Genomic DNA, 17,632 nt, shown 5'->3' with positions numbered 1-17,632 from the left:
ACTCCACCTGTCCACCTGCTTTAGCGCCGACCTACTGCCTGACTGCTAGTTAATCTCTTGCTTAATCTCCCAACATCAAGGCCTCTGTGCATTCTATAGTAGCACAGAGTGCGCCATTGTCTAACAGCGGCAAAGCGGTCCACAACACACATTCAGCCACAACACCGTGACGGTGCTCCAAATTGCCTGCACACAAGCAGGTGGCAGTGCACAATAGTCCTCAAGTAGTGACCTCAACAACAGAGCTATAGCAAACAGTATTTTGTATCTCAATGGCAGCTGCAGCTTTTCTCAGCTGCCTACAGGTAGTGGCAAGCAGACAACAACTCCATCGGCGCATAGTTGAGGTAGAGCTTACAATAGCAGGAGGAGCGGCTGTATAACTCACAAGGGAGTGTGTGCAAGGAAACGATAGGCAACGCATCATTCTCAAGTACCTGTGTGCCAGCAACTAGTGCCACACACAAAACAGCCAGAAGAGAAGGCTTCAAGAGCAACATCAACATCATCAGCAAACCAAAGGTACAAAGAACATTTGGTGGAAATTCAGGGATTTTAACTTTTTTTTTTTGCAAATCTAGCTTAATCAAAGCATTAATCTCAAATTCTACATCATTTTTCAAAAATGATGTAGAATTTTTCAAAGCATTCAAAATTGAGGGCAGGTATCAAGCATCAGAGTGTTTCTACAACACCCTATAGCGTCATTTTCAAAAAACCCTAATTTTTGAAAAACCCTGAATTTTGGAAAACCCTAAAAGATTTTATAAGAGTTAAGACCCCCTTCTCACATCATGGCTTCTCATTTACTTATTGAAAAATTTAATGAAAATAATTTCCATACTTGGTAGACTAAACTCAAATTTAGTCTCATGATAATTGTGGCCCTTCATTGAAGAGGAAAAAAAGGTAGTGAAGAAGGATGGGACAACAATAAAACAATAACGTGTTCCTTGTGTGGAAGGAACAACCATGCTGAGGACTTTTACTCAAAAAAGCCATGCAGACGTTGTGGTAACTCCTACCACAAAAAGGCAGACACCGACATCATTGAGGACAAGGAACTTCCCACAATGGAAGCAAATTACTGTAATGATGAACAGGCTTTCTAAAGTCCTAGTGCATGTGCATGTGTGTTTGTTTTCTTATTCATTTGTTATGGGTACACGCACACGTACACGACACTCCAGCATGCGTTTGTCACTAACTTATTCCCATTTGACAATTGCAAACCCCATGCAAAAGTCTTTAATCTGTGAGTTTGTCCATATATGAAGCAAAGGGTGAGTGGCAACTGCATATAGTAATGCACTCAGAGGGCAACCCTGCTTGACTGATTTACCCAATATCCAAGGATGGATCAATCCTTTGCCCAAAATGCAACCTCCTATACCGTCTTTATAGAGCCAATAAATAAAGTATTGCATTTTAGGCGCAAAACCAAGTTTTGTCATCATTGAAGCTATGAAATCCCATTGAATTGTATCAAAAGCCTTTGCAACATCTAACTGCAGCAATAGTAAATCTGTTGTGAGTATTTGGCATACTCAATGCCCACATAAGCATTACAAATGTTATCTGTGATTTGTCTTCTAGGAACAAAACCATATTGGGCTTGATGCAATCCTGTACAGTATCTTTTTCACTCTCCGAGTTATCATCTTAGTGATAATCTTATAAATAACATGCATAAGAGTAATGGGATGCCAATCCAAAATATTCTGACAAAGCTGTTGCTTTGGTAATCTAACTAGTCCTCCATTCCAGGATGATAGCATAACACCCTGCTGCCATGATTGATTGATGATAAGTAATAATGGATCTCAAGAAGAATTGCAAAAAGAATCCCACAGTCAACCCATCCCATCCAAGAGATTTCCATTTGTCTAAAGCCTTGATTGCATTGTGCATAGGATTGATTGCATTGTATCTCCATAGATGTAAATAGGATTTCTAGCTCAATGGCTTCCTGCACATCCATTATTTCTATGACATGCTAAAGCACTTCTTGAAGCAATTCTGAATGAGCATGTGACACAGCAGGACTTTCAGCAGGAGGCAATGCAAAAGCTTGCTAAAAGTGAGTCACACATTCCTGCTTAAGCTGCAATACATTTTGCATCCACTCTCCATTGCCCTTTTACACTCGTGAGATGCATTGTTTTTGTCTACTTACATGTAAGCTTTTAAAGAAGGCTTTAGATGAGCAACCCTAGTCCAAGATAGGCTTCTATCTGGACCTGACTTCCCACTTTTGCAACTTTCTATAATTATTCAATTCAAGCTAAGGTCCTCTTCCTAAGGAGACAAGGGACAAATATGGCTACTCTCTTCAAGAGTTTGCAGCTGATTTTTAAGATGCTGAATTTTCTCTCTCCTCACAATATACCATTTGCGACAATCTGTAATTACTCCTTGCATTTGAGATGCAAAATGGTACGAGGCAGTATCCATATCTTCATAAATTTCAGCTGTCAAAGCAAGGACTATATTGGCAACCATGTCTCTGAAATACTGATGCATCAAATGACTATTGCTAATTAGCAATAATCTCTTAGCTGATAGCTATAAATCATCTATTGACATGTCAAAGTACAAATTCAGCCATATAGGAGCATGATCAAAGAGCTACAAAGAGTAATCCACCCACATTCTACATGTAAAAGGATCAATCTGAGCAACATTCAACAAAATACCATCTCAAGCCTTGCACTGCAAGTTGTATAAGCATCATGATGAAAGGCATACCCCTTCTTATTAGGGCACACGGCCGGCCATATGCCAAAGTGCATCCATGTGACTTTTTGCATTTCGCCAAGCAACTCTTTCAGCTGCAATCATGTGTGAATTGCCATGACTATTATCATCCCTTGCCAGAGAGTTATTAAAATTCCCACATATCAAAGCATTCATCAACCAAGGGTAATGCTACAACTCTGACCACATTCAAGCTCTTTGTGCAGAATTTGTTGAAGCATAAACACATGCAAACTCATGCCTCACCATTGAGCATACATAGCACGATTAGTAATCTGCCCTTTGGATCATTGTAAGCAACTGCAATGCTTGTCTAAAAAGAAAACACACATCAGAGAAAGTAGAACAACCAACATAATATCTACAATATCCATCAAAGAATCCAGTCCTGCCATCCAAAGCATGTTGCTTATGTTCCTGAAAACGTACTATGTCTGGCTGCACCCTTCGAACAATAGTCCAGAAGTACAAGGAAGGATAGGAGTCGTCGGTCAATCCAACGAAAGCACACAGTCCCAAACCAATCTCCATTTATTCAAGTTGCTTAAGCCCTGTACATTATATTTGAGAGGTGCCTTCATGATCATTTTATTGAGAAGTTAAAATCAAGTGCAAGCCATATCAATATCTCCTTGCTTATTTTGTTGCGTTGGCCTATTGCAAGATGTGTTGGTAGGTTTTGCAGAGACGACCTTCATAACCGGCACTCGTCCCTCTATGCCGCTTGGTGCCTAATGAGGCCATCCGCATAGCATCTTCTGAGGTGGATGTCCTTCGTGATAGTCTTGATAAGATGGGGAATGTGGTTTCCCGTGTCCCCTTTTTGGTTTCATAAAGGAAATCAGGTAGTGAGTTATATTTGGAGGTCATAGACATGGATATGGCAGGATGGGGTCCTAAATGGTGAAGGTAGGAGGCAACAAACGAGGCTTTGATTTGACAAAGTTTGCATTCCACCTTGGACTACTGCAACCCAAAGCTTTCTTTCTTTTTCATTTTTGGAAAAGAGACTTCTATTAAGTATGGAAAAAAATTACAAGAAGGGAGATTTCAGATCAAGCAACGGGGAAATCTCAACCAATCTGGTGCCTTCTAAACTATCTTAATTTAGTTGGCTAGGAAAACCCCACTGCAAGAAAGAATTGCTAGCAACGTCGTCCCACACGAGAGGTAGTGATAAAGATGCTATGATCCCATTCTCATGAATTGGCCACATTTTCAAAGATCCCTGAATCTTGGCCCAAGTGGCCATGAGCTTGTCGAAAATATCACATCGGATCATTCAAATGCACTGTATATCATAAACCAAAGTGCCATGCATGGCGCCTCAGTGCATCTAGCCTTCCAAATGTGCCAGGCTGTGATGCTAGCAATGATCTGCCATGCAATGCCCAATCTCTATGCTGGTGATACGTAGCTTGACTCTGGCATGTCTTGAAGGCGAGGCACTCCCTGGGTAATCCTCATGACCATATCTCTGCTGTTCCCTTCAAACCTGAGTTGTAGACCCAACTGTTTCTTCACACGCATTAATTAGACAAAGATGCCCCCTTGCTCCTCCCTTGTATGCAATACCTGTGGATGGTTATTTAATGCCTTATTTCTGCAAGGTATGTCAAATGGCTCTACTGAGGGTATTACCCTACCTGATAGCAAGGGCCAGCTGGCTTTACAGCAATTTGCTAGTGACACAAATGTGCTGCTCAATAATGATACACTCAATTCCTCAATTTCGAAGGTGCCTATAGAGCATCAGGATCCTCCATTAATCACAGTAAAACTGGGAATCAGAACACAAAATGCCAATGCCAAATACTCAATTCAGTATACCTCGTACATACTCAAACCCTTTGAAAACATGATTTTTTTTCCTCAAATACACAACTTTTCTGAATAAGAGGTATAATATGATACCTAACCAGATTACGCCTGGGCCACTGCAGTAAAAGAAACTCAGCAGGTGCTTATTGAAGATAAGATGCAGGTTTGGGACATCAAAGCTAAGAGGCAAGAAAGCAAATACCTTCAACTCAGCTCTCTTGAACAAGAAGTCAAGCACAGGTGGAGAGATGGTATCCGCAAGTTGCGAGGCCAGGATGGATCCATTGTTTCAGACCCCCTGCCCCCCTGCCACCAACCCCACCCCCCCCCCCCCCCCCCCCACATGTGAGAGCCATTGCCACAAGTTTCAACTCTCTCCTCATGGGTGCCCCCTACCGTCATAGATGCTCGATGTGGGTAAGTGGCTTTGGCGACATACACGAGAGGTGGCTCCTCCTGCTTTTTGGACTTTCCTGTTGACTCCCTTCACTGCACAAGAGCTGGCGGAGGCTATGACAGCACTACCTATGGGAAATTGCCTAGGAGAGGATGGACTTCTAGTCTCCTTATTTCTCTGACACTAGGATCTCATGGAAGGCGGCCTTAGAGTTGCCTTCAATGAGATAATGATTACGAGAGCCATGCCGAAGAGGCTACCAAGGAGGGTGGTGACACATTGGAGATTCGGTAGTGGAGACCACTTATCCTCCTAGGGACCACCTACAAAATTCTAGCCAAGGCCATTAGCTAGCACCCATCCTGACTTGATCCATGGTACAAAGATGGGTTTTGTTAAGGATTGAAGCATTCTGGACAACATCTTCACTTTCTGGGAGGTGACTCCTTTGGCTAGGTTGCAGCAGCAGGATCTTATTGTTCTCCTTCTTGGATTCAAGAAAGCCTATGACAGAGTGGATTGGGGATTTTTGGAGTGGATGATGTGCAAAATGGGATTTATGAAGGAGTGGATCTGAGGTTTTTCTGGACTTTACTTAGCTTCACATAGCCAGGTTCTCATTCATGGAGCCAAAAGCCACAGATTTCCACTTTCTCACTCAGTTTGGCAGGGCTGTCCACTAGCACCTTATCTATTTCTGTTTGTAGCCAAGGCCAAGAGTAGTTTTCTCTCTGCTCAGGATACACAGCTCCAAGGATCGCGTCTTCCCATCTACACGCAGATGAGCTGCTTGATTCTAAGTTCGCCAATGTCACAACAACATACCTGTTCGGAGACGAGGGGACCTTCCACAAATTGACCAAGGCGATAGAGATCTTCTGCCATGCATCTGCAGAGCACATTAGCTGGCACAAGTGTGGATTCTGCCTTGACTTGGCATCCAATTGACGCTTTTCAATGGATCCGGAGGGGCACTCCTAATTGTTATCTTGGATGCTAGGTGCGCATCAATATCTTCCGAACACAGCAGCTAGCCACTCTTCTTCTGAGCATTCAGATGAAACTGTTATACTGGAGTTCAACCTTGCTTTCCTTAGCTGGTTGGGTTGTGGTGGCGAACTAGGTTCTTTGCGCCACCATGTGGTACATCACCACTTTTGTTGGGCCTTCTCCCAAGCTTGTATTGGTTAGGTTCAACGGTTGATATGCAACTTTCTATGGGCTGGCATTGGTTAGGTTTAACGGTTGATCTTGTTGGGCCTTCTCTAGGGCTTGCATTGGTTAGGTTCATTGGTTGATCTGCAACTTTCTGTGGGCTGGCAACAACGGGAGGCATACCCGGTCCCAAATGGCCTCGAGAGTGATCATTCATCCGTGATGAAGTCCTCCTTGGAAGGACTTCCTCCTGGCTAGGATCTCTGCCCGCACCTCAATTCTGGAAGGCCCTTGGCTGCCTTTTTTGCCTCTTCACATTAGCATTTTCTCTTCTAGAGGTGCTCATGCCTTGTGCAACCCTTGTAGGGTGCCAAGGTGCAAGTCTAAGTGGCTGGTGATGTAGTGGCTGCTGTTTTTACAGTTAGGACAGCTTCTGGAGGTGGTTTATTCAAGTGTGGTGCAACAATCTCCTTATTATCACTTAAATCATCCAATCCTTGCACATTGTACAGCTCTCTTTGCTGGTTATTGCCACTGTAAAAGCCTCACGCTATAATAAAGGTGATCTTGTCAACAAGTGCTCTCTCCCCTTTGCTCTCTCTCTCTCTCTCTCTCTCTCTCTCTCTTTCCTTGACTATGCTTCCGCCTGTGCATACTCCAACAGATATACCCTGTAGTCCATGGTGCAGATGAGAGCTCCGCCTTACCTTCTATATTGGACCTCATGGCAGACTGGAGAGAGCAGAGCCCCCCATGGAGTTTTCAAGGGATGCACCTTGCAAAGGGTGAGGGTGATTGGTTTCCATGCGCATGAGTGGCACATCGACCCTCCACCGGCCAAGGTGGCTAGAGAGAGACTCTTACGTTTGTGGATTTGGGAGGCCCGACCTCTCACACGCCTCCAATGGGACCTAGGGGAGTGGACATGGCACGATCCACAAGACACGGAGGAGACTGCTCATACCGCTTTTTTGCATACACCGCACCGTTGGGGCATAAGGATCCAGATGCCAAAGAATGAGGGCACTCTAGCAGCAGGACACTGACAGCGCCAGCCTCCCACCCCCCCAAATTTCTGGAAGCAGTTGTGGATAGTTTTCGTCCACGAAACATCACTCTTTCTGTGGCAACTAGCACATAGGAGCTTGTCTATTGGCACTTGTCTGGCCATTGGTGGTAGGCAAGCAGTCTGTCCAAGGTGTGGCCAACCCCAGGAGTCCCAACGGCATTGTCCGAAGGCTCAGCATGTTTGGTAGCGGATCCTTCGCATCTTTACTATAGACTGGGGCCCCTCCCACAATGTTACGTGAGGCACGGTTGCTTGGGCCACTGCAGCCGAGGCCGTCGTGTCATATGAGGAGGAGGTTAGACGATTCGCCCTTCAGATCTCTCACCTTCGTATTTCTCCAATGAAAGTGGATGCTTTTACAGAGTTTTGTCTTATTTCAGCAATGGCTCTGCTGAGGGCATTACCCTACCTGATAACATCGGCCAGCTGGCTTTACAGCAATTTGCTGATGACACAAATGTGCTGCCCAATAATGTTATTAACTCAATTAATCAATTTTGAAGGTGCCTAGAGATTTTCTGTAGAGCATCACGATCCTCCATTAATCACAGTAAAACCGGGACCAGAACTCAAAATGCCAATTTCAGCTTATTTGTGATTGAATTATTCTCAAATTGCTAGGCATCCCAATGGGATTTGAAGGTACACTCAATCAAAGAAGGTTGTGCGTGTGGAAAAACTCAGAAACAATTTGACAACTAGAAATGTATGCAAAATATTTATATAGGAAGTTGTACAATGCTCACTTCTATCCATTGCAACCGTCATAATCAGAGTTAAAAGTTTCTTAGAGAACTTCACAGAAATTTCCTACGGTGAGTAGGAAAATTTCCAAGGTTAAGTGGGAACTTCATTGCACCCCGGGGTGGTTGGTGGCTTGAGCATTCAAAATCTCCCCCTCCTTATTTAAAGGATAGCAACGAACCGATACCACGAGCTTTTATCAACCTTGTGTACTTCCTGGAGTATCTTGATTAAAAGAAATTTTGACAGATTACTACAAATCTAGCGTAATCTAGCCAATGAGGTGATAGCCCAAGTGGTGAAGGTGTTTGCTTAGGACCAGGAGATCCTGGGTTCAAAAACCCTCAAGGTGCTTCCTTGAGGCGGCACCGCCTACGAGCGGATAAAAAGCACCCATGGGCGGTGAAAAACGGTAACCACGGGAAGATCATGGGCCTAGGGCTAGTCCAGGGGAAAAAAAAAAGGTGGATTACGCTGCAGGTGGTTTCATCCAGTTCCCTTACAATTGGTTGGCAGCTCACTGGTCAAGTCAATACGGAAGGCCTGGTTTGATCTCATACATCTCATAGTCTCAAAAGGTTTCATCTGTTTCATGTTTCTGGCTTTCTGGTGATTTGATTTACCCTTGCTCAGATCAAGCAAGCCTATATCCTCTAAACAGCAGGTCTTGGCAAAAATTCCAGACAGTCCACAATCTGCATGTACGAGGTGGGGTTTTGATTGAATAAAGAATTGCTCCATGGAAGGCAGCTGCGTTTACTGTGCGGACTCTCCCTCTTGGATATTTTAGATCTGCTCTGTATTCCTCATCCCCCACCAGTCTTCACCATAACAGGTGGCGTCTTCCTAAACAATGGTATGCAAAGTTTCGAAGGATCTAGATTCAGATTACCCTAGAGAAGAAAAGCTGCTTGATGTGGCTTATATTTCACAAAGCTTTGTCAACCGGTAAAAGGACCAAAAATCTAGGGATTCCCAATGGAAGGTGTGCTAGATGCCATAACCAGGTCGAGGACATTTACAATTTTCTCAATTCATGCCCTAAGAACAGGGTTGTGCAGAAGTTAACGCATTCCTTATTAGACCAGTTCATGATTATTCCCTTGATTGGAAATAAATCTTGCTAGGAGATACTTGTGGCATGTCTTACAGTCTCTGGAACATAATAAGAGCTGAAGTCCTTTTAGTCTATAGGCTATTCTAGAAACAATTTATTTTCTTGAACCACTTTATTTGTTTGGAGTGGGACAGAGACCTGAAGGCTGCTCACACGTGTGTGAACAACCGCTAGTGTGTGGGTTCTTTTGTGTGTGGGGAACAACCACAACCTCTTAAGAGGATCTTATGTAAGCAATGATGTATGTAGGTGACACCTCTTAGGGACACTTGGCATTATAGTTTGACATGTGGCATATGTGCTGGCAACATATGTATGGGGTCTCTCTTGTAAAAGGACCATTATCATAATGGTATGAGTATGCTTAATCTTTTTAAGTTCATCTCGTGCTCTCTTGCTTAATCACTCTTGTAAAGCTTGTGATTAACCCCTAATACCCAACAGGTTAGAATCGGTTTATTTAAACCTAGAATACTAGGTTATAAAGTGCCAATTTACACAGCCACCTAACACTTGCTTATTCCCACATTCATCACTATTAATACTTAGCATTCTCCTCCATAGTGATAATGTGGCTAGAAAGCCCAGCCATCCTAGACTAGTTTTGCTACTTCTTCTTATCGGACGTAAAGGTAGCAAAGTTTGCCAATCCAACTTCAGTCTTGAGCTTGGTAAGTCTTTTACAGCATTCGTTGATGCAGTGCCCAAGCTTGTGGCAGTAATGACATTTTCCTTTCTTCTTGGTGTCATCTTGAGATGAGTCCACTTTGCCTTTGCCTCTGGAAAACTAGGCTTGGTATTCTCTACTAGCATCTCCTCGCGATCTATTTTTCCTTGCTTGCTCTTCTTGAATAAGTAACCGAACCACCTCTTCTTGAAGGAGTAACCCAACCAGCTCTTCAAAAGAAATAGGGTTGCCTCCGCCTCTCATGGAAAGATTCAAGGAAGTGTGAAAGCCTTGATGGGAAGAAGGCAAGTAATTGAGAGTAATGGTGACGGGCTTCCTACTATCTCATTGATGTTTTCAAGTCCTTAACCTTGGTTAGATGCTCTGCCATAGAATCTCCTCGCATATCAAGGTTGTCCACCTCTCGCATCAGCTACATGACTCTAGCTTCATTGCGGGTTTAGAAAGGACCTGCCATGAAGCCCTAGCAAAGCTACAAGATTAGATGTGAAGTATGATAGATCTCTTAACGGAAAGCGCAATCATGGACATGGATTGGGTATCCCTAGGTTCCCACCTACGTTGTTCTTCATTAGCACTAGTAACCTCTATGACTCAACTTACCTATTGAGAATTGTATAATTGTTGTTTTTGAGGACGCGATGTATGATGAGGTTCCTCCCCAATGACAATCTCCCATAAGCCTCTGGATGTTAGCGAACTTTCCAACATAGAGTAATTAGACCCATCTAGCCTATCCTCAATGGGCATATATATCCAAAGGTATCTCATTCTCTTTGTGACACCCTCTCACAGTAAGAGATTTCCCAAAGCACAATTATGTGCAAAAAACAAGAAAATACCCCCCCCACCCCCCCTTCAACGGGAGCTGTTTGTGCACTAACAAGCTTGCGAGAAAGTATGGGGAAAGAACTGGATTGTGCACACAAGGCAATGGGATTTGACTCGATGTAAGATGTGATCATCAAGCTATACCATATAACAAGAAAAATATTTCTTTTATTTCCTCAAGATTCTTAATGTATTCCATTGTATTACTTTCTGTGCCAATACATCAGCTAGACTAGTATAGGCCCCTTTCTATCCATTAAACCCCCTCAAATGTACTAAAACTTTTTCATTGTGAGTACTGCAAGTATCTAGGGAGAAGCTGAAAAATTTGCGGACTTTTAGGGTACTATGCAAGTCATCTTTATCAAAATTTGCATCTACATCAAGTCAATTTTAAGGCCAAAAAGTTATAGCTCATAATTATCTTTTAAATTAGACCTTTTCTAGCATTTTCTTACTTTTGATTGAGTGCCTAGATGTGCACTGAATTCTCGATTGCCTACAAGTGTCTAGACTCTAACCCAATATCTCAAAGTTTTGCCAACGATGACCAAGATCCCAGACAACTTGACGATGGTGAAGTGGAGCTGCCAAGGAGTGCAGAGGACGGAGTACTGAAGGATAGTTCCTAAGTATGGGCAACACAGACACTCACGAGACAAGGCAAAACTGAACTCCGATGGTTGTGGTCTTGTGTGCACTAGTCCGTCGGGATGGCGGCATGGCTGCTATGGCTAGGCAATGGTTGTGCACTAGCCACTAGATCCACTTGCAAACAAGGGAGCAAATAGACACTATAGCTGTGGTAATTGGCTTTCGACACAGGGCTGCAAGCTTTGGACCATAGTCACAAGAAACATTCCGTCCATTTCCACATGTTTCATTTCGTCTCTATGGACAAAACGGAGAGGTTTCGAAGTGATACTCTTCAAATTAAATTGGGAAAAGTGAGAATTTAAGGAATACGTCGAATTCAACTATAGGGTGTGAAATTAGATGCAGTTGAGATTGGAAGTAAGAAATTGGGATTCATAAATTGGAAGAAAGTGGAAAATTGAAGAAATTGTAGGAAATTTCAACAATTGTGTGTGAAATTAGGTGCAATTGAGGCTAAAATATGAACACTTTTGTGTCCACTCAGTATTCCATATGGGGTTGCTAAGAGACCTCAAAAATCTGGCAAGGTAGACTGGTAGGATGAGAGAGTCTTACTACATCACTTGGAGAGATCTAGATTCCCTGGTATAGGTAGGCTAGACAGTCAGATCCTCAAGTTATGTACGAGGAAGAAGATTTGGACAAGGCCATTTTGATCTACAGAGGAGTCCCTAAACGTATAACACTAGATGTACTGCCCGTATTTGTGCAAGGACGGTCCCTTAGTCATAAACGCTACACTGGGAGACCTTTGGTATTGTATTACCCATGCAGGGTCTTTTTTGGAGACAACTGGGAGATCTAACTGAGAGAGACACATCTCCATGTTCTAGTTCATCAAGCATTATAGACTCCTCCCTCCCCAACCTTCCCTCACATTCAAGCTTGAAGCTCCAAAGTTTGTAAGCATAAAAAGAAAAACCGTATTTTATCATATGGTATACCAAAATTTTATTTTGTACCAAAAATTCCCGTACGGTATTGTATTTTCGTACCGTGACAACTAAGACTATGATGCCACACATAAAAGAATCCACACACTAGCGGTTGTTCACACACACTAGAACCGCTTTATTTAAACCTAGAATACTAAGTTATTAGGTGCCTGTTTACACAACCATCTAGACCTGTTTATACAGTCATCACTACTATTAATATTTAGAAGGTCCAAGACTCTACAAACTCCCTTTCAGAGATGTAAGCATTGTATCACGAAGCTGTCTACAAAAGGGACCAACTTTTTGTAGTCACGGCTCTGTTTCAAGAACAAAGTCAACGCACAGAAGGAATGAGAGGCTAAGGCTACAGTTGAAGTAGCTGACGAAGGAAAGGAAAATGAGCTTGATTTGCACCCAGTACCTGAGCATTCCAAGTTATACACCATAGGGGAAAGCAAGTTAGTGTTTGATAATGCAGAACGTAACCCCACAAGTGAGAGTGGAGGAGTCTATGATGGACCGGTAGGGGTCAAGGAAGTAGACTTGGCTGAACTAGGAGAAGATCCTAAGTTTGTCTACATAGCCAAGGACTTAAATAAGGCCGAGGAGGCTGAACTTGTAGTTCTCCTTAAGAAGTATAGAGACTGCTTTGCATGGGCTCATCATGACATGAAGGGAGTGCCTGCTAGTGTTGTATAGCATAGAATCAAATCAAGTTATGAGCACTCAGAACCATTCAGCAACCAACACAAAATAAAACCAGGGACAAGTAGAAAAAAAGAAAAGTAAAAGGACCCACAAATGAGTCGTCCTCCAGTTCTGCTAAAGCCAGGCCTTTTCTGTAAAGAGCATCCACCAAGGCATCACGCTGTTTTTCCATCTCTTGCTCCAGTTGCTGGAAAAACGGAGAGATCAACCATTCATAATGGTGTAGAGATGATACGGATTATTTAAAAAAAAACTCAACAGAAATACTTGATATAGATTGCCAAAAGCCTAGATGATTAATCGTTTTCCGCAGAAAAAGTTCACTACTAAAGTAAGTTCCAAACCACTGCATCTGGTTCTTCTGCTACAGATTTTACACCCAAAAACTTGGCCAAAGCTTCTTTATCGATAATTTCAATCACTTGGTCTGCTACGCTTATCACCTGCCATATGAAGACAATAAATCACAAGGGAGGTCCACTTCCACAAATCAAAAACCAGAACAGCATACAGTCTCATAAGAACAACAAGCATTATGTACCTCTTCAATACCATCCTTCCCGTCCTCTTTCCTTTGAGTTGCTGACACCTTCAGGAGCACTTCATGCAGTAGCTTTAAATGCTTTGGATACTCTAACTGAAAACCCAAAAAAATCTTTGAATTTCCATATTTAAAAGGATACCACTTTTCAAAAAAGATCACAGAACCATTGTTTACCAGAACATTTTGTAAGAAACTGCAAGATATAACCGAAATTTGGAGCCTCTCAAGGAGGCTTTTGAAGAAATGCACCAAAGCTGCATGTGTGTGCATACAAACATGCACACACAAGCACACAAGGTGCCAATGACCTTGGTATCTGGTGGATGATCCCCGAGGTCCAGAGTGAGGTCTTTGCCAATGTACTCATGGAGTCATAGTATGCCTGCATGGCCTCCATCCACTTCGAGTTTTCCTGTTCTTTTGCAAGAGAAGCTTGCTCCTGAACCGTCTACAGCTTTAACATCAAAGCATAGGTAACAAGGCTCTCTTGAGCTGCTATTTTCTGCTTTATCCTCGAAGACATGCAGAGCTGTGGTGGTGCCTCGTTGATTGCAGGCCTGGGTAACACCCTCATGTCAGTGCTGCCCTATACAAAAGTTGCCTTTACTTCTTGCCCATTGCCCAACACTTGGACCTATGCTGTGCACATTCGCAAATTTGATCTAACTTGGTTCTTTAGACGGCAAAGATCAGTACACAACAATAACATCTAAAAATTATATAAGGCCAGTCTGTGGGGCGAGAAAAATTCTTAAGGCCAGTCTGTAGGACTAGAAAACTGTTCCTGAAGGCATCATGACCTTTGGTGCCTTTATTGTATTGAATAACACTGTTCCACAGTGGATTATGAACGGTGGTAAGCCATCACTTAGTATCTTCCACCTTTCAAACTAATTGGTTCAAAGAATGTCCACACAGACATACAACCATCTTTTCTGCACCATCTTTAGGAGATATGAAAATCCCCCTCTTCTCATTGCCTATGCATTGGGGGTCTCTTTCAATCAATTAAATAAGCCAAAGTTGTCTGACTTATCCGCACCTTCTTACATCTGAAGGCCACAGATTGGCTATGTTAACCTGGGTATGACATCATAAGCGGAGGTTTACATTGAAAAAAGGCTTTAAGCTAAGAACAGCTCCAAGTTTATAGGGGCAATTCAAATCAATAATTGGGCCCAGATCAGAGGTTGATCGTACCAAATATGGACTAATGGCTTAGCAGGGAAGGGACTAGTTCATGCGATGACATCTGAGGGGTGTGTCCTGGTGGTATGGGACTTGAGGGCTTACTGCACATGTAAGGTTGAAGCCTGGCCTGCTTAGAGGGCAAGATGTATACATGCCAATGAGGGCATTCTAGACACAAAAAGCTTCAGATCATTCTAGTCATGCCTATGCAAGCAATATAGTGCACATCAGGTCACCTCTGATGTCCAAAAAAGTCATTACGCTAAATGGCTACCCATTGAACACGATAATGAAATGAACACCTACCCTGGATACTGTCAAAAAGCTGCATGTATTTTCATATTTCTAAGAACTCAAATCAACTACATGGATACAAAGATCATGTATTCATACAACATTTGAGGCTTACAAGAATGATGAAACAAAAACAGCTTATAATCTTCTTATAAAATATTCAAATACAAAGAGATGGAAGACCTTTTTCACCCCAAACTAAAATTTAATGGCCAAATACCTTGAGAGCCGATGCCAAATCATTCCACTCTTTCCGCTCTTCCTGAGTTCCTCTTGACAGATTTGAAAGCACTTTTATTTTGCCATCTCTCACCTTGAAAATTCAACACAGCCATAAGTGATTTATTTATATTTTAAAGATTTCCCAAGAGTGTTTGTTAGGTTTTCATTTTGGAGTGGAAATGGATAGATAGGAAGGTTAAATACCTGCACATCTACCTGTTTTTTTTTTGATGGGGAGGGCATAAATGGTATATTCAAAATACAGAGCATGCAGTTCATTAGTTTATATGCCTCTCACCTGTTCCTCAAAAATTTGTGCAGGTGTTTTCTTTTCTGCATCTTTGTCCTTTTGTTTCTCTTCATTCTGTCCTTATAAAAATGTAAATGGGTATGTATGAGCCCTTATCCTAACTTTTTATGGAAATATCAACAAGACAACTGTAAATTGTAAGATCCTGTGACAAGCATCATACAAAGTGAAAAATGACTAGAATTGATTGTAACCTTCACTTGCGGTGGGACCACACATGTCAAACGGTAAGAAGCTGGACAAACTTGGCCATTCTTTTCTTCTTTGTTGTTCCCGTGATAAACCTTTCCATATGTTATCTTGCCTAGGAGCAAAGTACCAATAGGAACATCCTACAAAATGCATAAAATGAGAGGCCTCTCTTTCTAAATAATAAATAAAAAAATAATTTTCCAGCGAGTAGCAAAGTTTTCCTCACTGCATTTCTACTTGAGGATAGAATCCACTATCTCACACAATTGATGCATAAAGCCCTAAGTTGTTTTCCTCGAACAAAATAAACCCATCAAGGACAAGAAGCATGATGAGGAGTACAAACTTGAACACAAGTAAATGAAGCTGATAAAAAGTGCTATTTGAGCAAGAATGCCAAGAGGGAACAACAGAGGCTTCTCTGCGAAAAAAAGAGAGCTTTTTCGAAGAAGCAAGTGGAATACTTGATTGGTTCAACCAAAGATAGGAAGTTCCATAATAAAAGGCATCCCCCACCACACATCACAGGTCCCCATGTATGGAGTCGATGTATGCAAGCAGTCCTTAAAGTTCCTAACCAGCCATCAGCAAATCTCACACATACCCAGACATTCTGCATTCTCTTTATTTACCACTCGTAATGTGAAAGACACCATTCTTCACCGTCAATCTCATGCATCTATATCCAGCGATTAGCCTCGCCGAGTAGTAAAAAAAGGAGGTGGTCGGGCTTTCTGGGCTAAAGGGGTCTATCCACTCCCACTCGTCGGGGTCCCACTGGATACCTGAGTTGGAGGGGGGTCGATGTACAAACGAAGGTCATGGAAGCCGATGATCCGGTCCCTCGGAAGTGAGCCACATGGCATCCAACTGGAAAATGAGAGCTGCTCCCCCATCTGATCCTAGGGAGGGGAGTGGTCCTGAAAAAAAGTATGTGAATTGAAGGGGGATGGGTGAGTCGATGGTGAAGACAATCTTCTCTCTACCCCGGATATCAATGAGACGTGTGTCTTGAGCCTCCTGAGGAAGCCGCCTGAAACTAGTCCACTCGCTAAGAGACAGGCAAGGTCCGAGCTTAGAGGTCCTAGGCTATGTGAGAATGCGTGCCCAAAGGGTGACTGTTGGGCATCCTGAAGAGGCAGTTCCAGATCAATGGCTCGAAAGGTCTCTCCTTGTCTAAGGCTGGGGGGGAGCTGGTGAAGGGCTGGCTTGAGGTGGCCCCAAGCGCCCATCAAACTAGCTCCAAATCTATCCGTAAAATAGTGCTCAAGCCTTGGGATCATGTGACCTGCAAGGGAAAGGAGAGCGGTGCTCCAATACGAAAGCTTTTTTCAAATGCTGAGAAGAAGGGGGCTAGCTGCTGCTTGGCTGAGATGTCAATCTCAACCTAGCACTCGAGCTATCTCGTCAAGGTGCCCTTGGAGATTCACAGGAATGACTCAAACGGGTGCCAAGCTAGAATGGGTGAAGATCCTACCCAAAAAACACACGACTTGTGCTAGTTTATCTAAGCTTTGGACGCTTAGCAGAAAGTCTTGATGATGGCGAGGGAAATCTCTGAAGGTTCCCCTCCTCTTCTGCGAGGTATGCGGGCATGTCATCTGCGAACTTCGAGTCAAGAAGCTCCTTGTGGGATCCAATGGGGAGGCGGAGACCCTACAATCTTGTTGTATCCTACACAAAGAGAAAGCTGCTTATCGCCTCCACCAAGAAGACGAAGAGGAAAGGGGCAAGGGGACATCCTCGTCTGACTAATCTGGAGATCAAAAACCTATCCCCGTGGATAAGGATGTCACCATTTGGTCCATCTTCATTTTTGGAGCCACTTCTATGGGACTGTCACTCCATAGAGCAACCAAATTTGTGTCATGTTCACATGGGACCAGGCCGGTGTCCCATGTGAAAGGGCCAGTCTTTTGGTGTCACATGGATGGGAGCCAGATTCGTGCCACCCGTGTGAGACCAGTACTGCGACACATGCACGGGAACCAGTTTTG

General features: G+C 43.1%; 1 protein-coding gene across 1 annotated transcript in view; it reads right to left on the bottom strand.

The window, feature by feature from the left end:
- TPP2 (tripeptidyl peptidase ii) overlaps nucleotides 1–17,632 on the bottom strand; it is a 99,637-nt gene that overhangs the window by 3,232 nt on the left and 78,773 nt on the right. Inside the window, exons 17-22 of the mRNA XM_086803506.1 lie at nucleotides 15,638–15,775; nucleotides 15,432–15,497; nucleotides 15,132–15,224; nucleotides 13,424–13,519; nucleotides 13,227–13,325; nucleotides 12,974–13,069 (exon numbers count right to left, since the gene is read on the bottom strand). Coding sequence (XP_086659632.1) covers nucleotides 12,974–13,069; nucleotides 13,227–13,325; nucleotides 13,424–13,519; nucleotides 15,132–15,224; nucleotides 15,432–15,497; nucleotides 15,638–15,775 — 588 coding nt within the window. The remainder of the gene's footprint in view (nucleotides 1–12,973; nucleotides 13,070–13,226; nucleotides 13,326–13,423; nucleotides 13,520–15,131; nucleotides 15,225–15,431; nucleotides 15,498–15,637; nucleotides 15,776–17,632) is intronic.

The sequence above is a fragment of the Cibotium barometz genome, chromosome 10 (genome assembly GCF_041138505.1).
Source record: "Cibotium barometz isolate CiBa-2024 chromosome 10, ASM4113850v1, whole genome shotgun sequence".
Classification (NCBI taxonomy): Eukaryota; Viridiplantae; Streptophyta; class Polypodiopsida; order Cyatheales; family Cibotiaceae; genus Cibotium; species Cibotium barometz.
Note: the sequence above shows the minus strand (reverse complement) of the source record. Positions and strands in the feature narration are given on the sequence as shown.